The sequence below is a fragment of the Dipodomys ordii genome, unplaced genomic scaffold (assembly GCF_000151885.1).
Source record: "Dipodomys ordii isolate 6190 unplaced genomic scaffold, Dord_2.0 Scaffold46, whole genome shotgun sequence".
NCBI classification, from domain to species: domain Eukaryota; kingdom Metazoa; phylum Chordata; class Mammalia; order Rodentia; family Heteromyidae; genus Dipodomys; species Dipodomys ordii.
The window spans coordinates 11,082,207-11,097,186 of record NW_012267262.1 but is presented as its reverse complement, the minus strand read 5'-3'; the positions used below and the strand labels follow the sequence as shown (position 1 = coordinate 11,097,186).

The 14,980-nt window shown below is 39.8% G+C and overlaps 1 protein-coding gene across 1 annotated transcript in view; it reads left to right on the top strand.

The window, feature by feature from the left end:
- Cstf3 (cleavage stimulation factor, 3' pre-RNA, subunit 3, 77kDa) overlaps positions 1 to 11,600 on the top strand; it is an 83,010-nt gene extending 71,410 nt beyond the window's left edge. The window contains exons 14-21 of the mRNA XM_013019555.1: positions 1,501 to 1,644; positions 1,770 to 1,872; positions 4,012 to 4,081; positions 5,426 to 5,621; positions 9,120 to 9,273; positions 10,171 to 10,265; positions 10,405 to 10,465; positions 10,890 to 11,600. Coding sequence (XP_012875009.1) covers positions 1,501 to 1,644; positions 1,770 to 1,872; positions 4,012 to 4,081; positions 5,426 to 5,621; positions 9,120 to 9,273; positions 10,171 to 10,265; positions 10,405 to 10,465; positions 10,890 to 11,092 — 1,026 coding nt within the window. The 3' untranslated portion in view covers positions 11,093 to 11,600. The remainder of the gene's footprint in view (positions 1 to 1,500; positions 1,645 to 1,769; positions 1,873 to 4,011; positions 4,082 to 5,425; positions 5,622 to 9,119; positions 9,274 to 10,170; positions 10,266 to 10,404; positions 10,466 to 10,889) is intronic.
- The last annotated feature ends 3,380 nt before the right edge of the window (positions 11,601 to 14,980 follow it).

The window sequence follows — 14,980 nt, the reverse complement described above, 5'->3', positions numbered from 1 at the left end:
GCGCTCTACCACTGAGCCCCCTTCCCAGCCCCTGGGTTTTACTTTAATGTTAGTTGGTGCTCAGTAAGTATTAGCATGTAGTTGGTGTTCAATAGATAATACCCTAGTAAATAATCGACAGGTTGGGCTTTGGTGGATATTTATGCTAAAGTTTACTGATTATGTATATGTGTGTGTGCACACATGCATGTGCACACTTGCTACAGGGATTTTAACTCAGGCCCTTATACTTGCTAATCAGGTACCCTACCACTGAATTATGCCTTTAGCCTTTTTCTGCACTGGTTATTTTTGTAGGGTCTTACTTCCTGTTAGACTTGTGCCTAGGTGTCATGATCAGCCTATTTTAGGCTTTTTGTCATAGCTGAGATGACAGGTACATGCCACTACACCCAGCTTCTTCCATTGAGTTGGAGTCTAATGAACTTTTCTGTCCAAACTAGCCTAGAATTGAGATCTTCCAAATTTCAACTTCCCAAGTAACTAGGATTATTATAGGTATGATTCGCTGAAGCCTTGTAAAATTACTAATTTTGTTTTAGTTGCTATTTGTTATTGAGGCCTCTATCTAAGCCTTATAATTTGGTTGTGATGCTTATATTGATAGTTTTTCAAATACTTATTTTAACTGAATGTTGTTTGTACATGTCTTCCCTTAGTTATGTTTGCTTATGAACAGTGCCTGCTTGTGTTAGGCCATCATCCTGATATTTGGTATGAAGCTGCCCAGTATCTGGAGCAGTCAAGTAAACTGCTTGCAGAGAAGGGCGTAAGTATTCCTTCCACCTTTTCTTTGGTCTTTGGTTATTAAATGTGTTTAAACTTGTTATGTCAGTATGAATCTTAATGGTACTCATACATGATTAGACTGTCTGGGAAGATGGCTCAGTGGTAGAGCGCTTGCCTTGCATGCCTGAGGCCCTGGGTTCAATTCCTCAGCACCACATAAGCAACAATGAAAAAAGCTGGAAGTGGCGCTGTGGCTCAAGTGGTAGAGCGCTAGCCTTGAGCTGAAGAGCTGAGGGACAGCGCCCAGGCCCAGAGTTCAGGCCCCACGACCAGACCCCCCCCCCCCCAAAAAGAAAGAAAACTAACTACTCAGGCGGCTGAGATCTGAGGATCGCCGTTTGAAACAGTCCATGCAGAAAAGTCCCCATGAGACTCTTAGCTCCAATTAACCACTCAAAAACTGGAAATGGTGCTGTGGATCAAGTGGTAGAGCACTAGCCTTGAGCACAAATTGGCTCAGGGACAAAGCCCAGGTCCTGAGTTCAAGCCTCACAACTGACCAAAAAAAAAAAAAAGTAAAAACAAATTTGGACATATCCCTAATACCAGGAAATATAGTTTATGGATTTAAATAGGGCATTATCTAAAGTTTATTCTCTTATTAGATATTTAGGATTGCTTTGTCAAATAGTTGAGCTCATATGGAAGCTGTGAGAATAACACTCTGCTTGATTTTTAGACTACAAATCCTTTTTGGGTTTTTTTGCACAGGTATATATCCAATATATGAAATTTGCAAGGAGAGCAGAAGGTATCAAATCTGGAAGAATGATATTTAAAAAAGCAAGAGAAGATACCAGAACCCGCCACCATGTCTACGTTACTGCAGCGCTCATGGAATACTACTGTAGTAAAGTAAATAGATCATTTTAATTCTTTTGTACCTGTCATACTTAAGTATTGTGGATCTAATATTCTTTTGAGTATTTTGCCTGACAGATATTTCATAGAAATCTGTACTTTATTGTCCATACTTCTAGGACAAATCAGTTGCCTTTAAGATTTTTGAGCTGGGACTAAAGAAATATGGAGACATTCCAGAATATGTCTTGGCTTATATTGACTATCTATCTCACCTCAATGGTAAGTTGACTCTAGAATCTTCAAGGATTATTTAATATTAAACCATCTGCAATTATATTATTAGGTTATTTTTTCACTCCTTAAACTGATTAAAAGAAATACTTGTGACCTGCTAACCCTGAAATTTTATTTATTGGTAGATTTCTTGTGACTCTGCAGAATGATCTTTAATAAAGTAAATTACTATCAGTAACTGGAGAAAGGTGCAGTCAGAATTAGGAGATGTTGTTTATATTTTATGTCCCTATTCTGTTATGGTAACTGTAATATAGTCATTCTTTACTGAGTTCCTGTTATGTTCCAGACACAGTAATTCCTCCATTTGTATGTGTATGTGTGTGAGTGTGCATATGTGTGGCAAATAAAATTTAGTTATCAATTATCCAGGAAATTCAGTTTATTCACAAAAAAAGCAACCTTATATAAAAATTGGTTTAAGAATTGTATCTCCATATACATGAGGTTAGGTGTGTAATCTAATTGCAGTTTCTCACAGCAAAATGGCCAGAATCTTGTCAAGATTGAGTAACTTTTACCTGTGTTTTACTTACATATGGTAAACAGTCCATAAATGTTACCTATGATAGAGATGAACACATACACCAAAAAACTGTGCTCAACACTCTGGGAGTATCCTGAATGAAGCAGTTTGGAAGCACAGGAACGAGCGTAGTTGAAGCCCTAGAGCTGTGCTGTTCAGTGAGGCCAGCCCCCAGACTACAGCTCCTCAGCACTTGAATGTGACAACGGCCGTGCTGCACTGATGTGGTGTATGTGTAAAGTCAGTAACATTGTCAGAGACTTGAAGGAAGGAAGGAAGGAAAGAGAACATATCTTAGTTGTTTTTCATGTTGTTTACATGTGGAAATAACAATTTAGATATTGGGGTTAGGGTTAGAGTTAGGATTAGGGTTAAGGTTATACCAATTTTATCACATTTTGTCCCCCCCCCTTTTTTTTTTTTGTTAGTTGTGGGACTTGAACTCAGGGTATGGGGGCCTAGGCCCTGTCTGAGCTTTTTCACTCAAGACTAGCTACCATTTTTTTTTTCCTTGTCAATCATGGGGCTTGAATTCTGGGCATGGGTGCTGTCCCTGAGCTCTTCAGCTCAAGGTGAGTGCTCTACCACTTGAGCCACAGTGCCACTTCCAGTTTTCTAGTGGTTAATTGGAGATAAAGAGTCTCACAGACTTTCCTGTGCAGGCTGGCTTTGAACTGTGATTCTCAGATCTCAGCCTCCTGAGTAGCTAGGATTACAGGTGTGAGCCACCAGTTCCCAGCTTCTCTACCACTTTGAGCTATAGCACCACTTCTGGTTTTCTGGTAGTTAATTGGAATGTCATGGACTTTCCTCCCGGGGCTGGCTTCCAACTGTGATCCTCAGATCTCAGCTTCCTGTGAGCTACCAGCACCCACATTTTACTCCTTTAATACGGCCAGGAGGATATTGAAGTTCTATATTGGCTTAAGTAATGTTTCTGTTTGTGCTGTCCTAGAGGTTCACAGAGAAGGGACATGAGTTGAAAGATAAGCAAATGTTAGCTAAGTAAAGAAAGAGGACAAAGCATTGTCCAGGCAGAGAATCCAGCACTTGGCAAGTAGGGCAAAGTTGTGTGGGATAAAAAAAAGTAAGTCTGGTGGATAAGTAAAGCTGCAGATAAAGCAAGAAGGGTTAAATGTAAATTACATTAAGCTGTAATTCATGACTATGGTGCTACCTTCTTTGGTTGAATACACTTAATTTCTCTTGGTCTATCTTGCATGTAGAAATGTAATACGCTGACAACCATTCTGCTGGATATTTTAAGGGCAACTTTATTGAAGTGTAATTTCTATTCCATCAATGCATCAATTGTAAGCAGACCCCACAGTTTGCATTACAGCTGCACTATGAAGAGATAAACTAAAAGTAAAAAGTCCTGGGCTCTAGTTACCTCTCTGGTACACAATAATAATGAGCCAAGTCAGAATTATTCAATCTTTCTGAACCTCAAGTTTCCTCATCTATAAAAATCAGGTTGTGACAGTAGTTACCTTTCTACCTAGTATTTTTTATGACTTTCAATTATGCTTGTGAAAATTCTTTGTTGCATTATAAAACTGATTTTTTTAATATTTAAATTTTTAAAAATATCCTAGAGGACAATAATACCCGAGTTTTGTTTGAACGAGTTTTAACGTCTGGAAGCCTCCCTCCTGAGAAGTCTGGGTAAGCACTGGGAAATGTATTGGTCAGATTCCAAGGCAGCTGTGTACTTGAAGTGTGATCTGTGGGCAAATGATTGCTTGAGTGGGAATTTCAGGAACAATTTTCCTTCTCACAAGGCTCCTACCTGGAATATTTTCTAATGTGTTTAAGATGATTTATTTCTGCATAATGATTAGCATTTGCCTTGTAATTTATTATTAAATATGTCATTGTGTCTTTCTAGTTATCAAATGTTAGGGAGATATTCTGAAGTTTATCTCCCTTACTCAAAAGAAGATATTCTTCTTAAATATTACATATATCTCCAATGTATGGTTCTGATTCTTGGTCAGTTTTACTGAACAGAACAACATAGTATAGTGGAACACTAAAATAGAAAAGTTTTGGGTTCAAATTCTTCCCTGTCCACTGGACAATAGAAAGATAATAACTTTATTAATCTTCACTTTCTTACTAAGTCTGAATAATGTCCATCAGTGTAGGGTTTTTGTGATAGTTCTGGATGTGGTATAATAGGCACTCAAATTTAATGTAACTTAAATGCTTCATGGCATTTAATCTCAGCATCAGTTTTGGCTGTAAACATGATGAACCATCAGTTTGTCTCTAGTAACATCCAAATTAATGAAAAATATAAATCACATTCGATTTTGGAATATATTTTTATCCATCCATTGGATAAATACATATTCTACATTGAAATTCATGCCAATAAGCATGATGAAGTCATTTCAGGTGAAATTATAACTCTGGCTAGATTCTTTTTTAACTCTTCCAGCTGCAGTTTTCTATCTATGGTCTCTCTGTTGACTGACCACAGAAAATTGGAAGATAGGGGCTGGGAAGGTGGCTCAGTGGTAGAGCGCTTGCCTCGCATGCATGAGGCCCTGGGCTTGATTCCTCAGCACCACATAAGCAAAAAGAAAAAAAGCTGGAAGTGGCGCTGTGGCTCAAGTGGTAGAGCACTAGCCCTGAGCTGAAGAGCTGAGGGACAACGCCCAGGCCCAGAGTTCAGGCCCCATGACCAGACCCAAAAAGAAAAAGAAAAAAAAATTGGAAGATATACTATACAAGTAACAACTTAGAAAAGGACTTAAAGTAGGATTATGTATAATGTCTCTACTTAAGTCAAAGTCTGATGAAAAAAATATGGTGCAATACTAACAATTATTAAATCTGGGTAATGATATAAAGGTATTATTCTATTTCCCTATAGTTTGGAAATCTTTGTAATAAAAAGATTTTTATTATTTAAAAAGAAAAGGGAAAACATTAAGGCTTTTTTAAAAAGACTCTGGGCCCGAAACCCAGAATAACTAAGAAGTGATTTTTTTTTTTTTACAGAGAAATCTGGGCCCGATTTCTAGCTTTTGAAAGTAATATTGGTGATTTAGCGAGTATACTCAAAGTGGAGAAAAGGCGGTTTGCAGCATTCAAAGAAGAGTATGAAGGCAAAGAGACAGCCTTACTGGTTGACAGATATAAGTTCATGGATTTATACCCTTGCTCTGCAAGTGAACTGAAAGCCCTGGGATATAAGGTATGCTCCAAGGATCGGGATGTTTGTGATGTCTTTCCTTTCCCAATGTTTTAGAAGAACTGATGGATAATTTTCATTCTAAAACAAATTCTGAAATATATATATTACTACAACAGGAAAAAAGTTCTTTGGTTTATGAAACATTGAGGACCAAAAATAGCTGAACAAAATTAAAATTAAATGTTTGAGATACAGCAAACATTTTTACTCTGTCCCTGACTATCAGTATCTTATATGCCATTTTTGGGGCAAATAGAAATGGTGTACAGGGGAAGAAAAACAAAAGAAACCTTGAGTGTTATTTTATGCACTTTTATGCTTGTTTGTTTTTTGCTGTCCTGGGGTTTGAACTCAGGGTTTTGTGCTTACTAGCAGGTGCTATACTATGTCAGCTATACCTCCAGCCCTACATACTACTTTTTTCTTTTTTGTCGGTTGTGGGGCTTGAACTCTGGGCCTGAGCGCTGTCCCTCAGCTCTTCAGCTCAAGGCTAGCGTACTACCACTTGAGCCACAGTGCCACTTCCGGTTTTCTAGTGGTTTATTGGAGATAATAGTTTCATGGACTTTCTTGCCCAGGCTGGCTTTGAACCGCGATCCTCAGATCTCAGCCTCCTAAGTAGCTAGGATTACAGATGTGAACCACCGGCGCCCGGCCATACTACTTTTTTCTGATAATTCTTAAAAACTGATGAACATGTTTTGACCGATTATATAAATATATATATATATAGTTGTTGTTGTTGTTTGATTGGTTGGTTGGTTTTTGTGCCAGTACCGAGGCTTGAACTCAGAGCCTTACGATTGTAAGAGGTTCTTTGCTCAAGGCTGACACTTTACCATTTGAGCCACAGCTCCACCACTGGCTTTTTTTCTAGTTAATTGGAGATAAGATACTCAGATTTGTCTATCTGGGCTGGCTTCAAAGCATGATCCTCAGATCTCAGCCTTCAGAGTAGCTAGGATTACAGGCACAAGTGCCGGCTTGACAGATTTTACAGTAAATTTACTAATTCCATGTTTGTTTTCTTAGAGATAATGAAAAAGCATGATAGCTTCTTAAATCCATAAAGTTCCTTGAGAAATTTACATCCTAAAAACAGTGTTCCTTCAGTGGCCCTCAGGGGAATTAGCTCAGGTAGCAATGGATTCTTTTAATGTAGACTAGAGAGTCATGAAAAAAAAAAACCCAAATCTGGTCCTTGAAGCTTTCTAGGCCAGAGGGAAGAGGAAGAATTAGCCCTTACTGAGGAAACCATTATTCCATCATTCTTTGACTATTTATTTATTTATTTATGTAGTCAGTCCTGGGGCTTGAACTCAGGGCCTGGTAGGCACTGTCCCTGAGCTTCTTTTTGCTCAAGGCTAGCATTCACTCTACCACTTGAGCCACAGACACTTCCAGCTTTTTCTGTTTATGTGGTACTGAGGACTCAAACTCAGAGCTTCATGCATGCTAGGCAAGCACTCTACCACTAAGCCACATTCCAAGCCCCCTTTGATCTTTCTATGCCATATGTACAAAGATCAAGATGGAAATTCAAAGAGAAGATATATATAGGCTCCTTTAAGGCCTCTCTTCCTTACTGTGTCTGAACTAGATTAAAAATATTGAAGCCAGGCGCCGGTGGTTCACGCCTATAATCCTTGCTACATAGGAGACTGAGATCTGAGAATCTCGGTTCAAAGCCAGATTAGGCAGAAAAGTCCATGAGACTCTTATCTCTAATAAACCACTAGAAAACAGGAAGTGGCGCTATGGCTCAAGTGGTAGACTGCTCCCCTTGAGCTGAAGAGCACAGAGACAGCGCCCAAGCCCAGAGTTCAAACCTCATGACCAATCAAAAAAAAAAAATATTGAGAAAAAGTTTGTTTGGAGTTGGCTGTGTGTGTGTGTGTGTGTGTACGTGCACACGTGTGTGTGTTTCACTTGCATGTGGGCACATATGTTTGAATATCAGGGACTGAGAGCTCAAGGCTAGCTCTTAACTTGAGCCACAGCTTCACTTAAAGCTTTTTGGTGTTAATTAGACTTTCTAGCCAGGCTGGCTTCAAATCATTATCCTCAGATCTCAGCCTCCTGAGTAGCTAGGATTACAGGCATGAGCCACCAGCACCCAGCTCTATTTTTAGTTTCTTTTTGAGCCAGTGTTGGGCCTTGAAATCAAGGTATAGGTGGCACTCTACCATTTGAGCCACAGCTCCAATTTCTGCTTTTTTTTTTTTGGTGGTTGATAGAAGGTAACAGACTTTTCTGCCTGCACTGGCTTTGAATCTTGATGCTCAGATCTCAGCCTCTTTAATAGCTAGGATTACAGGCGTGAGCCACCAGTGATTGGCTTATTTCAATTTTTCTAAGATGAATATGAAAACTAAGGATGACAGTAAAGATTTAACTATTTCTAAGCAGAAGTAGAACTACTTGAGTATAAATTTTTCATCTTGTATTTCTAGTTCTACTCTGTTATTTGGGAGGAATTAATGTGCTTCACCAGGTGTTGATGGGGAGCGTGGTAAAAGAAATTTCCTGAGTGCCTATTCTTTAAGATTTAATACCATATAATACCCAATGTCACTAGCTGCATTTGTGCAGATTTTGAGACCTATGGTAACAAATGACTATTGTGTTCTTTTGATGTAACTTGGAGGGTTCTCAGCCCTTGTAGGGTCCTACTAGTACATTGTAAAGAAGAGCCTGGGTTGGTCTGAGATCAGGTGCTAGGGGCTCCCAACCCTCTCTCTACTTCTTAGGAGCTCTGTGACTCTCTGAACTTCAGTAGCTTCTAAATAATGAAGACATTTCTAATTGCCTCAAAAAAGGAATACAGGAAGTGGCGCTGTGGCCCAAGTGGTAGAGCGCTCGCCTTGAGCTGAAGAGCTGAGGGACAGCGCCCAAGCCCAGAGTTCAGGCCCCACGACCGACAAAAAAAAAAAAAGCAACACAGACAATGGTTAAAACTGCCTGACAAGTAGTGTCTGCTTCATTTCCCCTGTGCTGGTACGATGAGGAAAGCTTTTCATTTTATGACCAAACTCTTTTAGACAGTGTGGGTGGTAATAAACATTAACATTCATGAAGCAGGACTTCATTTCATTGCATTTACTATTGTGCAATTCTAGTGGGAGAATTGAATTTTCCTCCAATCAACCTATCACCTTCAATTTTCCTCCAAACCATCCCACCCTCAATTTGATGCTCAGTCCCATGACTTCCCCACAAAGCTTGTATCTATCCAAAATGCCCCTACCTGGTGACAGATTCTAACAATTCTTAGCTGGGGTTGGGTTAAAGTAATGAAACACCAAGTCTTCAATCTAGCTTTTCTATTCAACTCTCTTTATCATCATTAATGCTCTTGTTTATCCCTCTCCATTCTCTTCTGTTAACCCAGTGGTTAACCCAGTGATTCCCATTGTATCCTTAAGATTATAGTATTGCACAATTACACTCTCTTAAGAACCTTTTCAGGTTTAGGATTCTTTTGTTCTGCATTTTCAGGATGTCTCCCGTGCTAAGCTAGCAGCTATAATTCCAGACCCAGTTGTAGCTCCTTCTATAGTGCCTGTTCTGAAAGATGAAGTGGATAGAAAACCAGAGTACCCTAAGCCAGACACTCAGCAGATGATTCCATTTCAGCCACGACATTTAGCACGTAAGCCATGACTTGAGATCCAGTAATGAAACCTCAGTTTGTCTGTTTATTTAAGTCCAAGGTATGGGGTGGGGGAAGTAACGTGGCCTTTTCCATTGTAATTATTAGACTTCAGGTCACTATGACAAGTGACTTGGTTGGTGGCAATCTGTGAAGTGGATGAACTAAGAATGTTCCTAAGAATAAAACCTTCAGTGATGCAGATTTCAGTAACCCATTTTGGCAGTGAACTGGACTGTTTTCTGAAATGCTGCTTTGTGCAGCTTACTTGAGCAGCTGGAAACTCACTTCAGTGATGTTATTTGGTATCACAGTTATTAGTGATTAGTAATGCCTCTAAATCTTATCATGCCTGTAAATCTTTTTTTTTTTTTTGCCAGTCCCAGGGCTTGAACTCAGGGTCTGAGCACTAGTACTCTACACTTGAGTCACAGCACCACTTCCAGCTTTTTCTGATTATGTGGTACTGAGGAATCAAACCCAGGGAGGGCTTCATGCACGCTAGGCAAGCACTCTACCACTAAGCCACACTCCCAGCCCTCTAAATCTTTTTTGAACAAAGCCCTTCTGATTAAAGATGCTGTTGAATATGCAGATTTTAAGCAGTATGGCTGGATATTTGACATGTCTGGCTCAGAAACAGGTCTTCCTTTAGTTCAGTGCCTTGGTGATCTTGTAGAAAGTCCTTTGTCTCCCCTCCAGTTTCACAGTGACCCGGGGGTTGAGACTGCATTTCCTGTCTTCACTACTTGGGTTGATCAAGAAAAGCACTCAAAGCATTGCAGAAGGTCCAGAAATAAGCTGTAGAGAACAGAAAGCCATCAGCTCACGGCTTGGTCTCTGTCCTTTCATTATGAAAGCTGTCCCACCATCAGCCTCCCTTTCTTTCCCCCGCAGCTCCAGGCTTACACCCTGTCCCAGGCGGAGTGTTTCCAGTGCCCCCCGCAGCCGTCGTCTTGATGAAACTTCTCCCTCCTCCTATTTGTTTCCAGGTTTGTTCACTGTTTGCATGGTAGACACTGGTTCTATGGAATATAGTAATTGTAGACTTTTCTCTTGTATAATGGAAAATTCAAAGAACTGCTATTTTAACTAGCCAAGTAATGGGGATTAAAATTTGTGTCAAAATAGGGTCCTTTTGTTCAAGTGGATGAATTGATGGAAATTTTCCGAAGATGCAAGATACCAAATAGTGAGTAATGCAAGCTCCTTTTTCAGTGTGCAGTTCACATTATTGTCTCTTGGGCAGGAGAGATTGCTATTTTTTTTGCTATTGAGTTCTCAAACCAACAGGTCAAATTGCAGAAGTGAAATCAAACCCAGGAACAAGCTGAGCCTCTGGAACAAAGGATTGCTCATAGTCTAGCTCCACTAAGTCAGATCGCATCAATGCTTAGCTTCTTTATTTGAGAGAACATGTCCCATCAGGCTTATAAAATAATTTTATTAGTTTTAATAGCAGCTTGTTTTTTCCTGTAATGTAGAATCATACTGTCAATGCTCTGCTAATAGTAGGCTATGAAATGAGCCATACAGAATCAAATAGAGCACGTGTATTCTTTCATAGTAGCATGATTTTAAAGCATCCTCTGATGTCCCTGTCCTTGTTCCAACAGCTGTTGAGGAAGCTGTGAGGATCATCACTGGTGGGGCCCCCGAGCTAGCTGCGGAAGGCAATGGCCCGGTGGAAAGTAATGCAGTACTCACCAAGGCCGTCAAAAGGCCCAACGAGGATTCAGATGAAGATGAGGAAAAGGGGGCCGTTGTCCCCCCTGTTCATGACATTTACAGAGCGAGGCAGCAGAAGCGGATTCGATGAGGCAGCCTTAAATCCCGCCTCTGACAGCTCTTACCCAGGATTCCCTTTTTGCCTCATCTGTCACATGTTTAAGAGACAATGCTTTGTTACAAGGTTCTTGGAAACAAAGTTGTATTGTCATTGGTGCCTCTATCATATGGTTCTTGAGAAGAAAAAAAAAAACCTGTGTGAATTTTAGAATATGGAACAGACCTACGCTTTAAGCAACATTAGGTTTTACAAAATGTGAGAACAGTACAAAATGAAGAACCACATTTTGTTCCTTCTTCAAGGGTGTCCCACATGTGCCACCGGAAGATGTGTGCGTTTCCACAGTTTTATTTTAAAAACTGGATGGCTTATGATTGTAAAGCATTTTATCACATTTTCTGAAAAAGAGTTGTTCTCAGTTTGCTTATGTAGAGTCCTGCCTTATTGTTTGTTTTATTTATGGCAGAATGTATGGAGTCTGTTTTGTAGTTTAAAATTTTAAAACAGTCCTTCAAAAAATAAAAGTATGTAAAAAATTGCCCTCCTCTGTTTCTTGCATCCAGATTTTATTTCAACAGGTATTTATTTTCTATTATTCAGCCAATAACATTTAAAATAAATGTCAGCAATGCAAGGAAAGGTCACCTTGTACTTACTGTGTGTGCTAGCAGTGAATGAGATAGCCTTTCCTGCTCTTTCTTTGGTACAAACTGAAAATATTTTTAAGAGGAAAATTAAACATTTTAAAATTTTCAAATATGAATGCATTTCCACCAGTTAAAGATGAGACATAGCAACATATTTCATTTTTATTTTACAAAAGCAACATAAGTGTGAGATTCCTTCAGCCACCCACTGTCATTCTGTTTTTCTTTGAAAGGTGTTTGGTACTCAAGTACATTTTTTTTTTACTAGCTAAACACTGATAGTATGAAAGGAATTATAGCTGATAAACCAAGTTTTAAGTACAGTGAGCAAAAATTTGCAATGCAGACTAGGTATCTAAACTACAAAACTCCTCATTTTTAGAAAAACTACTTACATAGAAAACCAGTTTAGCCTAAAGAATTGTGATTCAAAATGAAAGGGAGGCGGGAAAAAAAAAGGAGATATTAAGGAAGAATCAATAAACCACCAGAACACTGGAAATGGCGCTATGGCTCAAGTGGTAGAGCACTAGCCTTAAACTGAAGAGCTGAGGGATAGCGCCCAAGCCCAGAGTTCAAGCCCCATAACAGACAAAAAAAAAAAAAAAAAGGATTCAGGGCTAGCTAGAGGCATGGCTCAGCAGTTGAGCATCTGTCTAGCAAGCTTGAGGCCATGAGTTCAAGCCTCAGTACTGTCAAATAAAAGGAAAAAGAAAAATAACAGTTCAAGGCCATCCTAGACTAATACAGTGAGTCCACATCTCAAGAAAAAAAATTAAAATGTATAAAAATTGGCTTCTTTGTCATCAGACTTCAAACAAGATTCTATAGCTGTTGCCACACTTAGCAAAGTAAAAGGACATAGAAATGTAAACTCCAAACAACCAAATTAAAACATTGAAAAAAATGAAAAATACCACTTTATTCAGCATATTGACTTTGGTTAGTAACTATGAATTTATTTGGTACTTGTACAAAATTGGCCCACAGATAATATGTGATGAGTTCCTTTACACAAAAGTATAATTGTCCTGTTCATAAATTGTTTTTTTAAACGTTTCCTTCCCAAAGCAAACCATTTAATTGGTAGGTATTCCTTGACTGTAACATTAGTAAAAATTTCAAGTTTCTAAAACATTGTTGTTATCAAGTAACAAAATTCTGTTACCATGCTTCTGACTTAAGCAGTCTTAAATAACTCAGAAGTGTCAGCTTCCCAACCTTTGGGAAAGGAAGTCAAGAAAAGAACTAAGTGCAGTGTTACACTTCTCTAGTTCCAGCTACTGAGGAGGATGAGGCAGGAGGATTGCTTTAGCCCGGGAGTTGTTCAGCAGCCTGGTCAACACAAGACCCCACAATCATCCTCCAGAAACAAGAAAAGAAAATGTAGTCATTTAAAAATTTCCCTAGGGCTGGGTGCCTGCCGATGGCTCACACCTGTAATCCTAGCTACTCATGAGGCTGAGATCTGAGGATCATGGTTCAAAGCCAGCCCAGGCAAGAAAGTGCATGAAACTCTTATCTCCAATAAACCACCAGAAAACCAGAAGTGGCGCTGTGGCTCATGTGGTGGAGTGCTAGTCTTGAGCTAAAGATTTAGCTCAGGGACAGTGCCCAGGCCCAGAGTTCAAGCCTCATGACTGACAGAAAAAAAAAAAAAAACAACCTTCCCTAAGTACTGACCAAAGCTAATACTTTGTGGTAAAGAAGCTGTCCTTTAAAAGCAGAGACAAGCAGAACTCTGGTTCAGGCAGCCAGCACAGGCAAAACTAGTGACATACCATCTCATCACCTTATCGCCATGTGCGGTGGCGCAGCCACAGTCCAAGCCGGAATAAATGCAGTACCACATCCCAAAATAAAGTTAAAAAGGCTGGTGTCTGCCTAGCGAGAACAAGGCCTTGATTTCAAACTCCAGTACCACTCCCCACCCCACTCCCACCAAAAAAAAAAGACAACATGAATAATATAGGAAGTCGCATTTGAAGTTTTGAGTGCTTAAACTTAAAAATGATTAGGCTTATGGGAAATGAAATTTGACTAGGGCTACCAATATGAGATAGATGAATTTGATTTAAAAAATCTATGATTCTGTGTTCACTTCGGCAGCACATATACTAAAATTGGAACGATACAGAGAAGATTAGCATGGCCCCTGCGCAAGGATGACACGCAAATTCATGAAGCGTTCCATATTTAAAAAAAAAAAATCAATGATTTTCCATCAGGTCAAGCCTATAGTTTAGTCCTGGTTCTTTCATTCAGAAGCCTGTATGTTTCATCCAAGTGTGACTGAGCCCCATACGAGGGGCAATTTTGAATAAAATTCCTTTGAGGCTATCGGTATTTGTTTCTAGGAATGATATTTCTGAAAATGTCAGTGAACGTTTGATAGGCTCATAGATAAAAGCTAGAGCTTCCTTTATTTATTATTTATTTATTTTGGGTCCCATCATGGGGCCTTAACTCTGGGTCTGGGCGCTGTCCCTCAGCTCTTCAGCTCAAGGCTAGTGCTCTACCACTTGAGCCACAGTGCCACTTCCGGGTTTTTTCTTTTTGCTTATGGGTGCTGAGGAATCGAACCCAGGGCCTCGGGCATGCAAGGCAAGCGCTCTACCACTGAGCCACCTTCCCAGCCCCAGCTTTCTAAATTTAAAGATTATTCCTTCTAGCCAGCATCAGTGGTACACACCTATAACCCTAGCTACTCAGGAGGCTGAGATCTGAGGATTAAGGTTCAAACCCAGCCTGGGGCAGGAAACTCTGTAAGACTCTTATCTCCAATAAACCACTCAGAAAACCAAAAGTGGAGCTGTGTCTCAAGTGGTAGAGCATTTACCTTGAGCTGAGGAGCTGAGGGACAGCGCCCAAGTCCAGCATTCAAGCCCCATGACCGACACAAAAGAAAAAGAAAAAAAGATTATTCCTTCTTTCACTTCATGAAATTGTTTTGCATCCTATAAAAAGGCTATGCACAAGCCAGGTGGTGGTGACTCACGCCTATAATCCTAGCTACTCAGGAGGCTGAGATCTAAGGATTGCGATTCAAAGCCAGCCAGGGCAGGAAAGTCCAGGAGACTCATCTCCAATTAACCACCAGAAAGTTGGGAGTGGCACTGTGGCCCAAGTGGTAGAGTGTTGCCTTGAGCTGAACTGAGGGACAGTGCCAGGCCCAGAGTTCAAGCCTTATGACTAACCAAAAAAAGAAGGGTATGCATTAAGTAATTATATAGTACAAAGGCAATATAATACACAATTGCAAATATCATTA